We start from the raw sequence: 16,112 nt of genomic DNA on the forward strand, positions 1-16,112 counted from the left end.
GTGATTAACATCCCTTGATAAAGAAAGGCTGAGGAGTGAGCTCAGCCACACAGCAAACACCAAAAACTCCCCTGCAGGAAACCACAGGAAAAGAGGCTTTCCACAGATAGGCTGTATCACTATTGTAACCTATCTTACATCAGCTGGAAACTGCCAGATGATGTATCTGTCTTGGAAAAAAATAAAATGCCCTGGTCTTATTCTATGTCAGAAAGAATACACTCAAACTGGAGCACAAATGTCACCTGGGGATAGCCTGTGTTTGAGTGACATCAGGGAAAGCTTTGCTCTGAATTCAGTAAACCCTGATTTCACGCCTTGCAGACTTGTTTTAGATAGGAAAGTTACAGGTAGGGCACAGTCAAAGCAGTCAGCAGCTTATCCAAACCAGTGAGAATTCCTCTGGTCAGGAGTATTGGCCACCTTTGACACATTTTTATTGCAAATGTAGATGTCACTTCTACAACCTGCTAGGATGTACCAAAAACGTGCAGCCTGTGATAAGAGTAGGCTGTTACTCAAGTGTTGTCTTCATTTTATATTGGAGAGATGCCATAGGAGTTCCCATTTTAAATCTTGTCACCTGCTTTCACAGGCCTCCCGTGTTTTCCATGTGTATTCCTGGGTGGAATAAGGAAAGGCAGATGCTGGCTATGCTGCTTTTGCTTTCCTGAGAAAAGGTAGCTGGGCCTGAGCCATGAAGGGAGGGTGTTTCACTGCTGACAGAGTGTGTTAGCCCCAAAAAGCACATAAGGTCATTCAATTTAAAACTTAGGGAACTGCATTTCTTTCTACCTGCAAGCTGTCATGTAGCTTAAAGGTCTAGAATTTTGTCAAAGATATCTGCCCTAGAAAATGAATTTCAAAATTTCTCCTCAAGTTCCTTCACTTTTCTATGCTTTTTATCCTTCTGTAATTCCTCTCTTCCCAGTCACTTTTAGTGAGACCCCCAGAACTTGTCCCCACTCTCAGCACACCCTGAGCTGTTTGCTTCCTGATTTTACTCCTTGTTTCAAGATCCCTCTGTAGTTCATCAAATGTGATGTAGGGCCCTTTGCCTCCCAGAGGCACGACACTGGCATGTAGATAACACCACAGCCCCGGGAAAAACAGACAATCTCCAGAAATGGTTCTCCTCCATCATCTTCCTCTCCATGAAACAAGCTGTGGAACTGGAAGAATATGCCCTTGAGGGGAGTGCAGCCTGATTCACAATCTGGCATGTACAATTCCTAACCTACTTTTTTTTCTCATGCACCTGATCTTGTGGTTTCTCAACTCTCCTTTTTCAATTGCTGCCTGACAGGAGAATTTGAGGCAATTATGACAGAATGGCTTTCATTGTCTGCCTGCTGCCATGAGGATGGCTCTGCCTTCCTGTGGTCAGTAGAAATGTTGGCAATCATGAAGTTCCTCCCCAGTCAAAGCCAGAAAGTGCAAGCAAAGCAATGAAATCTTCACCTCCGGGTTCAGTTTTGTTAACAAATACAACTAGTGACTCTTGGCCAGTTCTTGAATTCCTTAATGGGATTATTATTCATTCATGCTGGCCTCGGTGAAATTTGGGATACAAGTATTAATCTTAGATTGCAATGAGAATTGTAATAACAAGACAGCTTGTTATTACAAGGCACACAGGCCACACAGAAAGAATATCCAGTCCTGATCCTCCCAAAATAATCAGATCTAACTCCTCCTGCAGTGAGGCAGGAGTACATCCTTACTGAGGACTGTACCTTCCAAGAAAATATAAGCCTCTATACAAACATCCATGCAAAGCAGTTTTAACTCTTCCTTCACCAAAACTCTTTGTCTGCCTCTAGTGAGGGATGAAAGGAGCACAGCTAACACCTGGGCTCATCCTGCTTAGCTTTAGGCTCCAAAGAAGGACCCTCACTTTAGATGGCTAAAATTAGATATGAACGTTTCTCTGAATACTTTTTGTCAATTTTGTGCTTCGTCCAAAGCAAAGGATCGTCAGCACAGGATAACCATAGAATGATTTGGGTTGTAAGGGACATTAAAGACAATTTAATTTCAACCCCCCTAGCAAGCCCCAGCCAACTGAACGCTTCTAGCAATGGGAAGTCCTTCTCTGGGCAACCTGTCCAAGTGCCTCTTCACTCTCACAGGAAATAATTTCTTCTCTATATCTAATGTAAATCTACTCTCACTCATGCCCTCCTATAAAGTCCCTCTCCTCGCAGACCTTTCATCTTGGCTTATATAAGAACATAGGACAAAGTTTGCACAGGTTGTAGAAAAACATGGATTCACTAGGAATTGTTGAGTTTATTCATGTTTCTCTTTCCTCTGCTTTGTCATTATGTCGGAGATTTGGCAACTCCTTGCAAGGAGAAGTGTCACAGACATGCACTGTGCTCCATCCAACAGCTCAGCTGGGCCTTCATCAGAGCACTAGCACTGTTCCAGATACTCTAAATAGGGCCTGTGTCTTTCCTTCCCTTCATTAGCAAGGAATTCCCCATCACACTCCCAGGACATGAATTATTCCGGCAGAGGGATTGAGGACCAAGCTGGGCTGACTGCAAATTCAGTTCTGTGGCCAACCAGATGGCTGAAAGTCCATTTACTGTCAGCACAGAAAATAAAGACAAAGGCAGTGCTAGAGAAAGCTGTTTCCTGCACAGTGCTGGGCAGAAGGTGACAGAATACAAGTGGCAAGGTCCCCAGGGTGTCCTGAAGCAATCAGTGAATGGAGACACAGCAAGCCACCAAACCACGCATGGCTTTACCCAGTGTCTCGTCTCTTCTTTCATAATTTGTGCTAAATGCCTCTCTAAATTTTTGAGTTAAGCTGTTGTTGCCATAGCAATGTCCATTTAGAGTGGGAGGATGCAGGGTATGTGTTGGGGGTGTGAGGTTCTGGCTCCTCTCATAAAAATATATGTCTGCATGTACATACACTGCTGTGGAGCTGGATGGAAGGAGCCAAGCAAGCAGTTTGCATCAGATCTGAGGGAGGGACAGGTGGTATGGAAAGAGGAGAAGCTTGGTGCAGGTTGGAGCTGTTTGTTCCAGGATGCACCTGCAAAGAGCTGAGTACACTAAACTGAAATGAGCCTGAGTGATAACAGACTGACTTTTCATTTCTTAGCAGTAGAAGTCACTCCCTTGCTCAGGACAAGGCATGTTCCTTGCTGCCTTTGTGAAATAAATCTTTGCAGAAACAGGAAAAATTTTCTTTCTCTGGTTTATTTTCATTAAAAATAACTCTTGCTGCTAGCTCTTTAACAGGAAATGCTTTTAAGCAATCTACTCCCACTGTTTATACAAGTTCATTTACCAGGGCACAGGCTGAAAAAAAGTCAATAAATAATCCAGGCATTATATTACCTAATTTTAGATCCACTTCTAAGATTTTTCAACACACTTCTAAGATTTTTCAACACACTTCTAAGATTTTTCATCACACTTCTAAGATTTTTCAACACTCCTAGCACTAGCATTTTTAGTGGTCACAGCAGGAGAGATTCAGAACTTGTGAGGTTTATTCCTCACTTTATGCCTCTCTGTTGGGTGAGGAGACTTTTTAAATAGTTACAACTAGGGCAAGATCCTGCCCACATCCCTGAGCCTGTTTCCCTGAGGTCTTTGCCAGAGTTCCATCTTCCTCCAACTAAATTTGGCTTAGAAGTAGAGTTAAGCATCACCTTGATCAGCAAGTGCAGGCAGGGTCTGAAGTGTTTTGGGAATTCTCATCCTGAGTGAGATTTAGGTACCTGAAGCACTAACTGATGAAGAAGGACAGTCCATTTGTGTCACTGGCTGGGCCTCAAGCCCCACATTTGAAGTCCTACATTTGACTGATTGTGAACAGCATTTTTAAAGTCCATAAATTCATAGCAGGGAATCCGAGTTTGATAATGTAGCCATAAACTTCTGTGACATATCTTGTCCCTCCATGAGCCCAGACAGGGTCATGAATCAGAATTAACATTCCAGGTTCCTGTAAGAAAACCTGATTTAAGCTTTGAAAATAATCTGGGGCCCAAAAGAGAGCCATAAATGTGAGTATTTTTGAAGTATAGCTCTGTATTTGCCTGTTTCTCAGTAAATAGCAGCCACCAGCTCCTGCTCCATGTCAGTGACATAAGGACACACCTAGGGCATGGCAGACTGAGCTATGGTTTCCACTTGCAGTGGTATTTTCTGGTGGAGGTGAGGCAATCTTGTGCCTCTCTTTGCTGACTGGAAAAGAAAAAGGCAAAGAGAATCTATCAGCTAGCAAACCCCACAGGCTTCAGTAGTTTACTGATTTACAGCAGCTGCAAAACAAATTCTGTAAAATTTTTAGTACAATCCAGTTCCCACAAATAGCTGAGGGCAGCTTTTGTTTCCAGCAAACTTCTGAGACTTTTGTGATTAGAACTATGAAGGCAGTAAGCACAATTCACAATCAATTATGTTTTATTAATGTTTTTTTAATACACGCCACAGCCCAGTAATCATGGAGCTGTTCAACAATGTTGATCTGAAGTCAGCTAATAGCAGGATGTAATTTGTGGCCGTCTCTGCTCACTTACAAAACACTTGCTCCGTTAATTGTGATTTCACACTCTGCTGAATGCTGCTGCCTGGAGGTAACATTCATGTGATGGAAGAGTTACCAGTCTGGGCTCTGAGGGGGAGGGTGTAGGAAAGGATCATTTCAACAGAGGCTACTGTTGTTACATTTTTAATTCCTTTTATATTTAAAAAAAAAAAAGGAAAGAAAGCAACTAAACATCAAAAAGCTGCAACCCACTGCTAAATAGGTCTTTAAAACCTGAACGTTCTTTCCATGTTTTGATCCCTTTCTATTGCTTTGTGCTGTTACCAGGATCACAACAGAACAAGTAGCCAGTAGGTGAAACCCTGTCAGGGTAATCAGGAACCTACCTTGACCTCATATTGTAAATGCTGGGCAAAGCCAAAGAAAAGTCTATATTTTCATTAGAAATGTTTTCATGCCTTTGGGGAACCCAGAGACACCTGGTGACTTGCTTAACCAGAACAGGCAGGAGAGTCTCCTGGAGAAGGTCAGAAGTGCCTGAAATGTTGCCTGATGATAGTGAGCAAGTTAAGCAGATGGAATCTCATCACTGAATGGTTGGTCAGGGGTGATGAGCCAAGAGTTCAGCCCTGCACAGGCACGGGCAAGGCAGCAGCTCCTGCTCTAAGTGCTTGCAGTGAATATGTCAGAGGGAGAGATATTACCTTGATCAAATGAGAAGAACCATCTTAACCTGGAAAATTACCAGCTGAGCGCTTGGTATGGCTGTGGCAAACTGGGAGATACAGCTCAGATCAGACAGGGATGGGAGCACCAGCCTGGGAAGGTTTTTATTTGACTCATCACTAAGTTGGGGCAGGGAGAAGGAACCACAGAGGGGACTTTGCCCACTGCTTGCCATCACCTCCGCTATTCCAGTTTCTCCCATCCTGAGCAGGGATGTGGAGAGCTCCAAGCCAGGTTTGAGTGCTGCTGCTTGGGGGTCCAAGCCAGGATTGGGTCCCATCAGAGCTGGGTGGCAGCAGAAGTCACCACACATGCAGCCAGAGAGGAAAAAGGGTGCACACTGCTGCCCTGTGAGTCTGGTGTGGCTCTGAGGCTGCCTGTGCTGCCAGCCAAAGCCTCAACAAAAACAAAGGACTCTCTGCTTTCCACATATGCAGAGGCTCAGCCATATTTTCTGTATTGCCAAAATATGGGGAAAACATCTTGGCACAATAGCACAAGTGAAATCTGGCAGCTCACTCCGGAGCGAGCCAAGAATGCCCAGGCAGAGCTCCTCAGCTGGAGCACAGGTTCAGGGGAGATCCAGCCTCAAGGAAAACCCTGCAGGCATTGCAGAGAGCTGAGAAGTGATTAGGGGCACAAAGCAGAAACGATCTCTGTGTGGGCAGAAAAAAAAATAGATGGTTAAGAATCAATTAAGAGGGAAAGGTTAAATACGTGTCTAAAGCGTAAATGCACAGATACTCCTTGGGGGACTGTACTTTGGATGGTGCTAACTTCACTTAGTTAAGCCTCACTTGCATTAAGCACAAGTGTTAAAGCTTCTCTTAGCTAAATATTTCATCCCCAGACATGACACTGAAAACATCATGGTTTGCTCTGGACAAGACTGCTCCACACTTGTGCCATCACCTCTCTCACCCAACGTTTGACATTGCTGACCTTAGCCTGGTGCTGGTGCTCCCACACCACCTAGGAGGAATAATTGCAGTGACATCCACAGGTCACAGAAGCCAGCTGCTCCTTTGTCCCCAAAGGCTTTCTACTCCCATTTTTTTCCTTTTCCATGCCTTTCTGGGATCACAGGTGAAGGCTGAGACTAAAGCCAACTAATACACAATCAATAAGCACACAGCACTTGCCTGCTCATTGCAGGCACTGCTGGTGGGCTCTCAGCTGTCACCAGAGCCTGGAAGAAATGAGCAGATGGACAAAAAGCAGTAGGATTCAGCTGATTCCAAAGGAGACAGAAGGGAAGATGGTGGGACTTTCAAAGGTCTAACCCTGCATTACATCAAGATCATTACACCACAAATTGTCCAGATGGCACAGAGCCTCGGGCTCACGGCTGGACTTCTCAGTGCACTTGAATGTACTCATTGTCAGAGTAGGGAGAAACTCCAATGATTTAGGAGCCTGCATGGCCTGACCCAGAGGTTCTGCCTCTGGTGGTCTGCTCATTGTAACTCCCTCTCCTGAGACCAAACTCACTCTGGAAGAGACAGTGCCAAATGCTCTCATGTATTTTAACAAATAACAAAGACTCATATTTTCACTCCATATTAATGTCTGGAGATCTTCAGGGGCTCCTTGTTCCACACCAGGCTAAATTAATACTTCTAGTTCTAATCCATAGAGTTATTTAATATCTGGAAACTTAAAGAGTAACACATCAAAGACATCTGTTTTCCCGTATGATTAATATTTTAAATCCTTCTTTTCTGAAACAGGATATCATAGATCTCTGAGGAGAGGGCTGGGCATCTGCTCTATGTTGACATTGTAGAAAACATAAAGCATCAGATGTTGATGCTAACACAGTGCAAATAGTAACACAGTGTTCTGAATTTTTCTTCTTGTTCTAAAGCAACAGAATATAAGTTTTTATTTTAAGACTGGTGATTTACTCCTACTCTGATGTATTATCACTTGCTTTATATGTCTTTATACTGAAATTTCCCCGAAATTTTTAGGGCTTTTCAAACTCTTTTACAATATACTAGACATGGCATGAACTTGTATGGTTTGCAGCCTCATGCTGCTGCTGGTGCTAATTGCAATAATTAATGTTTTTCATGTACAGGTTTTCAAGATGAAATGGAATTCACAGAAGTACCTAATTGGAAAGCCATTTTTGTCATATTTCACAAGGCAAGAAAAAAAATCTGAGATGTAACAGCCAACAATTGAAATTTAAAGCACTTTCATTAATTCAATTAATTTTTAGCAAATTTATATGTCAGTACCTGATTAACATTTCATGAAGGAAATTCTCCATTTCCATAGAAGAAATTCACTTGTTTTCTCCAACTCACCACGTGTTCTGTAACTTTTCCCTGGTTTGTTTGTTTCTTTGTTTTCTTTTATGTCCTGATTGAAGCTACCAGATTTCAGCCAGCCAGAATCAGGGTGTGAGCAATTTGTGTGCTTGGCACAGGTCTGTCACTGTAAGCTTTGGGTCACTTTACAAATATTTCTCTTCCAGAGGTGACGACATCTCTAATTATAATAGGCAAGGAGACCCAAGCTTGTCTGTCACTTTTTTCTGATTAAATAAGACATTATATTTCAGTGCAGTTCTCATCAGGTGTTAAGGTCAAGCTCTGCCAGGGCACATATAAATGTGATAAATGTGTTGGATGATCTGTGCTACTGTGCAGGTTACCCATGATCTCTGAGAGAAAGAAATCTTGGCATTCAGCTTCTTGTGTCACTCTTGAAAGACACACCAGAATTTTGAGCTGAAATTTGAATTGTTTTAGAAATTTGCTTCCCTAAGATAAAATTTTTAGGGCACAGCAAAGGCTCAGGGAAAGATACTTCTCTGATGGGTGACCTTGGAGAAAGATCTATTGATGAAACTATTAGCTTCAATATTTGTAAAATGCCATGAGAGCACAGGTGTGGTGGGAACTTCCTCTGTGACCTTACACTGGGCATGGTTCTCCTCCAAAGAAATTTTACAAAGGACAGCAGGTGATACTGAGCTGGCATATGGCTCCAGGCACCACAATAACACGTTATAGCTCTGAATAATGCAGTATAAATCCTCAACTGCCAAGGGGGAGCCACCCACAATAAAGCTAAACATAATCTTCTCCAGCACCCACGTCAGCTCCTGTTGCATCCTTTGTCAGGAAGCTGCATAAACAGATGAGCCCTGCAGAACACTGTGAGGGGGAGCAAATGCGGGGAAATTTAGGATAGAGCACATGGCAGGGAGGAGAGGAAACCTCTCCAAAGTTTTAGCCCTGTCATGTAGATTGTCCTATTCATTAGTTAATGGTGTTGAAAAATAGCTAGGCAATCTGAAATGCCTCAGCTCTGTAAGGCTTCCCATTCCATCCTTATAAATGGCAGGTTGGAAAATGCATGGCTGCTGGGTGCTGGATTGCCAGTACCAGGCATTGGGGCTGGTATGATGGAAGGCATAGACAAAATTGCCACCAATGTATGAGCAATAATGTTTGATTTATAAGTCATCTGGCCAAATGAAAAATTCAGCTGCAATTCTCTTTGAAGTTTGACGCCTACAAGACAAATAGGCTGAAAATTCTTAGTCTGAGAAGAATTCATCTCTGAACCAACAGCACAGGTGGACCTGCTTGTGAGCTGCAGACACGTGCATATAGCCCTGGAAGACAGATTTAGTTTTGGAGATTATATCAGTGGGATACTGAACACAGAAACCTCAGACTCCAAACCCCAAATCTCTTTCTCATTTTAGTTGCTTTCACAGAAACTAGAATGTGCCCATCCTTAGTGTGGCAATCATATTTTCTGGAAAAATCCCTTTGCCCAGGATTCTTCTCCTGGGAAGCTGAGAAGCCTCTGAGAAAAAGGAAAGCAAATTCTTATCTCATTTGCTTCTGTCTAGTGCTCACATGTGGAATGTGTTTGGAGGTTGTTTATCCAACAGGTGATTGTTTCATTGGTTTCATGTGAATTTTTTTGACTTATTGGCCAATCGGGGTCAAGCTGTGTCGAGGCTCTGGAGAGAGTCAGGAGTTTTCATTATTATCTTTTTAGCCTTCAGTAAGTATCCTTTCTGTATTCTTTAGTGTAGTTTAGTTTAGTATTCTTTAATATAATATAGTATCATAAAATAATAAATTAGCCTTCTGAGAACATGGAGTCAGATTCACCATTCCTTCCTTTGTCTGGGAACCCCACAAATACAATGCCTTAGTAAATAAGAAAACTCACACCAAGAAATAGTAAATCTGTGCAATCAACTTTTCACACACACAGAAATAATCCCCAAAGCTGATGATTCAGACCTAGAGGCAAGTGGATTTCCAGTGAGAGCAGCACAGCTGCTATTGTACACAAGTGAGTTGCTTTCAGTAAGGGATGTGCTGAGTCTCCCCCAAGGGCAGATGCAGCTTCCCCCTGTGGGCTTCTTGTAGTGGAAAGAGAAAGGGCTCTGGAGTGCCAAATGAAGATGTTTCACAAGTTCAGATAGAGCAATGCTGGCAGAAACCCTCTGATGCAGATATGGAAACTTTTCTCCTTCAGCCTGTTTATTTTCCATGTTGATGTTTACATTGCTTCTACACCCAGACTCTACTTCTATTTCCACCAGAGATCCAAAGGCTATAGGGCAGGAATGCAGTACTAACAGAACACCAAGAACAACAAAACCCTGCCTGTAGTTGACATTAAGACTTTAAATATAAACAAAAAATAAAATAATTTCCACTTGATCAGCAAGCACTTCTTTTTGAAATATCCCAGAAACATGCTTTTAGTAGAAGACAGCTCTACAAAAGCCAATAGCAGTGGTCAGTGTAGTGAAATCACTTCAGGAAGGATATGATCAGTGGTATCTTCACCATGTTCAAGAGGAGGAATATGGGCTGTATCAGCCTGGAATAGGTATGAAATGTTTGTATATATAGTCCTGAGTTACACAAGCTGCAGAGAAAGCATGTGGGAGGTGCACACCAGAGAGAACAGGAGAGGAACTGAGCTGCAAGCCCATCTCTGTGATCTGCTTTAAAATAGTCTCCATCCCACCAAGATGTCTGTTCAGAGTCTCCACAGTGATGCTGCTCACTGACCACCCAAATCTGCCTCACAGCTTCCTCCAGGAGTCCCACCCATGAGAAACCCCGCAGGCACCCATCCCTCACAACCCAAAGGGGAATCCTCCCCTGACAAATCAGCTTTTGCATGAACACCTTCACTCTGAACCTCTGCTCAGCATCCTTGGTGCCCAGCAGGACACTGCAATGCCACTACATGGACAGCAGTGCTGCCAAGTCTGATGAAGAAGAGTGGCACATTTTATACCACAAGCTGTGGTTTTCTTTAATGTCTCCCATTTATAAAGAGAGGATTTGAACACATAAAATAGGATGTTTTTCCTGGGAAGCAGGACTCTGCATCCGTGGTGTCACCCTGTAGTCTCAAAGCCCCATGACAAGCTCAGAACCACACAGTCCCTGGGGAAGGTAAGACAACCAGTGGAGGTGGGTGGCCCCTACCCATGGACAGCCTTTACCAAGCTGTGTGTCCCCAGACAGAGCAGGACTGTGGGGATCAGTCACCTGTGTTCTCCAACCTAAATGGGGCTCCCACCACCTCCTCCTTTCACATCCCTGGATGCCTTCAGGCCAGTGCTGTCAGCACAAAGTGGCAAGGAAGAATCAGAAAAATGGTCATTCCCAATCCTCACCTGGTCAGATTGGCCCTTGGGCTCTGCAGGGACTGATCCCTTGCTGTGCCATCACCGATTTCAGTTTCCCTCAGCAGCACCACCGTAACAAGCATAGGTGACAGAATACAGAAATCCTTTGCATTCTTTGCTGAGGAAATCAGTTGTCCATGTGCAATTTTGAAATAATTTTTAGTACTTTTCTATCCTTTCTTGCTGATGTATCAGAGACCCATGCATTCCTGTGACATGGAGGAGATGCAAGGTGAAATGTGATTCCACTTGCAGAAATCAGCACTTATGAAGGACTCAAGGGAATGAGAGCACCCTCCCTGCTGTAGCTCTAGGTCTGTCCCAGGGTAGTTTTAGAAAACCTTCTAGAGGGCCCCATTTTAAAGCCTTTTCTTGGGGAAACTCAGTTGTTCCTGGTTGTGTTGAAGAGCTGTTGAAAGCAGATTGGTTTAATATGACTTTATAAAAGAGTCACATAAAAGCCAGAGGGAGCAATAGGAAACAAGGGAGGTTTATTGCTAAGGTATCAGAGGAGCACTGGGAAAGATCAGTTTGATTCTTGGCTGTGCTGATGACCTTAGGTAAATCACTAAAGGATAGGCTTGGAAGAACTTCGTTAGGAAGTTTTTCAGACTCAGTGATTCAGTGGGAACCAGGGGGTTCAGGGCACAGTTGACCTTTCCAAATTTTGATAGTGACTGTGAGTGCCGAGAAGATCAAAATCTGAATTTAGAATCTTCTGAGAATCTCAATTCATCTCTCTGTCTCTTTTTCTCCCAAGTGTGAAACAGGGAAAACAAATATTTTGCCACTGTTATAAAGCTTTGTGTATGAATGTTTGCTGAGATACACTGGCAACAGAAGCCACAGAGGTAAATAAGATGGATATTGCATTAAAAAAATCCCAAGCCCTGTTTTTATCTGAAGAGTGGATTAGTGATGAAAACAATGTAACTGAATTATTAACCACACAGACATTTATGTGACAAATGTCACCTTTTTGTCTGATAATGATTTCCAATGGGGTAGTGCCACCATTTCATATGCCCTCTATACAATTCAATAATGTTTGGTAAATTAGAGTACTAGGTCTGATACAGAAAGTACTGCTGAATACAGTCAAAATCATTTCTTCTGTTAAAAATTACCAGAAAATCTATTTTCTGGACCTGTTTAATAATCCACATGTGATAAACAAACTAGCTTACTTAAAGATCATTTAGGGATGAGGAAGCCTTTTTTCCATTGACATTTCTGAATGGAAAATTCTGCTGAGACAGTCTGCAGCTCAGACTGTTCAGATAGCAGAGGGAGACCTTTAACAGTGCATCTGACCCATTACTGATTTATGAGAGAACAGTGTTGGAATAAATATGAACAAAAAAGCTATCCTTTCACTCAATTTGGTACAGCAATGTTGAAATTGTACTAGGATAAACAACTGCTTGGCAATAAGCATGCTCATTCATTATTCAGTGTTAAATCTTAATTGTTGCTGATTTCAATTTCTTTGTGCTAAGTGTTTCTAAATTATAGATAACCCTGCAACTCTAGTATATACTCTGTTAAGGAAAAGGTAAGTACAGAAATAAATTATTAAAGTGTTCTGCTTAACTATTGCCACACAATTCATCTCAGGATTGGGAGTTCAAGCAGCCACTTTGATAAATTTGAAGAGATATTGACAAGGAGTCCATGGACAGGTCATGCATCTGTGCTGCATAAACAGATTTTGCGTGTGCATACTTATTCATAAAATTGTTACATTGCGATCTTCACTCTGAGGTTTGATTTTTCTCCTTTTCAGGTCATTGGCAAACTGTCCTGACCTTAGTGAGAGTAAAATCATATCCTAAGCACACACATCACTGCTGTGTCCTCCCTTTGATCTGAGCCCTGAGCTGCGATTAACATTAAAGAGAGAAAGTCCAGCCGCAAGCATTTTCATGCTCTGAGCAAGCATCAAACACGAGACTCCTTCTTGTCATGTCTCTTATTCTCCTCTTTCATGTCTCTCTTACTTATTTATGTATTTACCTTAATTTGCTTGGAAGAATTTTGTTTGCCTCAGGGAGGGATGGTGGTGTGATTAAGGCATCTCACATCCCTGTGTCTCCTTTTGCCTTTTCTAATTCTTTCCATCTCTTCTTTAGAGGCCCAGTGGAAAGACTTGTTGGCTTGTTCTTCACTGGCTTGTGGGACAGCACTTCATATCTGGCAATGGATCAGAAAAACTGAAGAGTGTTTTTGCTCCCACCAATGTTTCTTAGAGCTGCTAAAACAGGACCAATGAAGATGTTCACCAGACTCCAAGTCCTTGCGCTAGCTTTATTTTCCAAAGGAGTTTTCCTTTCCCTAAGTGACCACAGCTTTGTCAGAAAGGAAATTAAGATAGAAGGAGACCTGGTCTTAGGAGGCTTATTCCCAATCAAGGAAAAAGGCACTGGGATAGAAGAATGTGGGAGAATCAATGAAGACCGAGGCATCCAGCGCTTGGAGGCCATGCTGTTTGCAATTGATGAAATCAACAAAGACAATTACTTGCTGCCGGGAATTAAGCTTGGAGTTCACATCTTGGACACGTGTTCCAGGGATACATATGCCTTAGAACAGTCTTTGGAGTTTGTCAGGGCATCTTTGACTAAAGTGGATGAAACTGAGTACATGTGCCCTGATGGCTCCTATGCCATCCAGGAGAATTTGCCACTGCTGATTGCAGGAGTCATCGGTGGTTCCTACAGCAGCGTCTCCATACAGGTGAGTCACAGCAGCCCCACCAGGTGAGAACTGTTTATCTGCAGCTCCAGTGAGAGAACCACTGCTTATGTAAGTTTGCCAATAAAGCAAGTCTTAGCTTGGTCACTTTACCCTAGGGGTCAAGCTAGCATATGATTTTTACTGAATTTACATTAGTTCGATTCACTCTTTAAAATACTCACTGTACTTCCGAACTCCAGCAGCTGTCCACTTCTTCTAGTTATGGTGTATCCTGCAGGCAACCGAAGTTTCCAAAAGTCTTAGTATTTATTTTGAACTTTGCATTTCATGACACTTTCTACAGCTTAAAGTGCAGATATTTGTTCACATCAATCATAAATGCTACCACCTATGTGTCTGAATACATGTGTTCCTGGCATGCTGCATGTTCATAACATTTGTCATTTTAACAACAGATATTTAAAATTTAAAAATAAATCCTTGTCTTCTAGTTACTAGTGGGGTTTCCCAAGGCTCAGTACTGGGGCCAGACCTGTTTAGTAATCAATGACCTGGGTGAGGAGATCAAGTGTACCCTCAGTCAGTTTGCAGATTACATCAGCTGGGCAGGAGTGCTGGTAGGAAGACTCTGCAGACTGAATCAGTGGACTGAAGTTAATGGTATGAAGTTCAATAAGGCCAAATACAGGTCCTGCACTTGGGTCACAATAACCCCCTGCAGGACAACAGGCTGGGGGAAGAGTGGCTGGAAAGCGTCCCAGCAGGAAAGGACCTGGGGGCGCTGGCTGACAGTGGCTGAACATGAGCCAGGAGTGCCCAGGTGGCCAACAAACCAATGGAATCCTGGCTTGTATCAATAGTGGTGTGTCCAGCAGGACCAGGGCAGGGACCTCTGTACTGGGGACTGGTGAGGCCACACCTCACATCCTGTGCCCGGTTCTAGGCCACTCACTGCAACATTGAGATGCTGGAGCATGTCCAGAGAAAGGCAACAGAGATGGTGAAGGGTCTACAGAGAAAGATGCTGAAGTCTCTTCCTGAAGGAGCTGGGGGTGTTTAGCCTGGAGAAGAGGAGGCTCGGAGGGGACCTTATAGCTACAAATACCTGAAAGGAAGTTGCAGCCAGATGAGGGGTGCCCTCTTCTCCCTAGCAACCAGTGACAGGTTGAGAGAAAATGGCCTCAAGCTGCACTACGTGAAGTTCAGGCTGGACATCAGGAGAATTTCTTCACAGAAAGGGTTGTTAAGCATTGGAACGGATTCCCCAGGGAGGGAGGTGGTGGAGTCACCATCCCTGGATATTTTAAAGAAATTACTGGACGTGGCACTCAGTGCCAAGGTCTGGCTGACATGGTGGTGATCAGCGAAAGGTCAGTCTGTGATTTTGGAGATATTTTCCAACCAAAATGATTCTGTGATTCTGTGCTCACATTATTTTGGGTTAAATAAAACAAGCTAGTTCACATGACTCATAATCACAAGTGGGGGCTGTCTGAAGCCCAGACTGACACAGACTAAGACCCTGCATCTGGTATTTCCTCATGGGCAGCTGCAGGTTTCCAAAGGCACCAAGTCTTGACAGTGCAGGATGTTTTTTCAGACCCAGTGTGGGACATTTTTCCAGACTGAGCACAAGCCTTAATGGCTGCACCAGTGTCAAGAGCAATAAGAGTTCTTGTGTACTGCAGACTATCCCAGCAGTGACAGAAAGCCCACAGAACCTCATTTGCCTGTTCATAAATAGGGCAAGAGTTCATCCAATGTTCGTTTCAATCAGAATTACTCTGGGGAGCTGGTTGCTGCTCTTGTGAAGGCATTAAATCCCATCAGTTGGGAGCATGGTCAGATCCCATAGGACATGCACGAGCGCAGAAGAATTTAAAGAAATTGTGTTTTATTTCCTTTTGTATTCCAGTGTGTAACTCATCTGTGTATTCATAGTAGGGAATACAAGGGCAAATCCTTGCCCATACTGCAGGAGAACAGTTTCTGCAGGGCAGAACCTCAGCCGTATCTTGCAGTAGAAGTGGTTTTATCCCTCTGTGGACCAGCTAGCAGAGCAGGAATGTATCCTTCACCAGTTATGTGGGTCTGATCACTTGGAGCACAAAGAACAAGTTTCAGGCTGAAAAGGAGATATCTGAAGGGGGAAAATAGTAGCTACAGAACCTTGGGCAGCACAAACTGTTAAGGAAATCATTTTTCATTGTCTCTCTCAATCACACAAAGAGTACATCAAATGAAACCAGCAAATGGTAGGTTGTTGTGGATGCTAAAAGCTGAATGAGTTCCAGAAGTGACTAGAAACAAAAAGAAGAAATTCTGTAAGATGCCTCCTTTGGTTCAGCAGTTCCCAGAGCTACAACTGTCTGAAGGCTGGCAAAATATTTTGAAGCATCATATGACTGCCTTATCCCACTGGTGGGGGAGTGGGAGTTTTTTTGCTGTGCCTTTGGTTTGTGGTCAGTGTGTTTCTCAGCC

General features: G+C 43.2%; 1 protein-coding gene across 2 annotated transcripts in view; it reads left to right on the forward strand.

Moving 5' to 3' along the window:
* The window catches only part of GRM3 (glutamate metabotropic receptor 3), a 105,080-nt gene that overhangs the window by 45,414 nt on the left and 43,554 nt on the right, over positions 1–16,112 (forward strand). For both annotated transcript variants that reach the window (XM_030960670.1, XM_030960671.1), the window contains exon 2: positions 13,067–13,670. In XM_030960670.1, coding sequence (XP_030816530.1) covers positions 13,173–13,670 — 498 coding nt within the window. In that variant the 5' untranslated portion in view covers positions 13,067–13,172. The remainder of the gene's footprint in view (positions 1–13,066; positions 13,671–16,112) is intronic.

The sequence above is a fragment of the Camarhynchus parvulus genome, chromosome 1A, assembly GCF_901933205.1.
Source record: "Camarhynchus parvulus chromosome 1A, STF_HiC, whole genome shotgun sequence".
In the NCBI taxonomy this organism is placed as follows: Eukaryota; Metazoa; Chordata; class Aves; order Passeriformes; family Thraupidae; genus Camarhynchus; species Camarhynchus parvulus.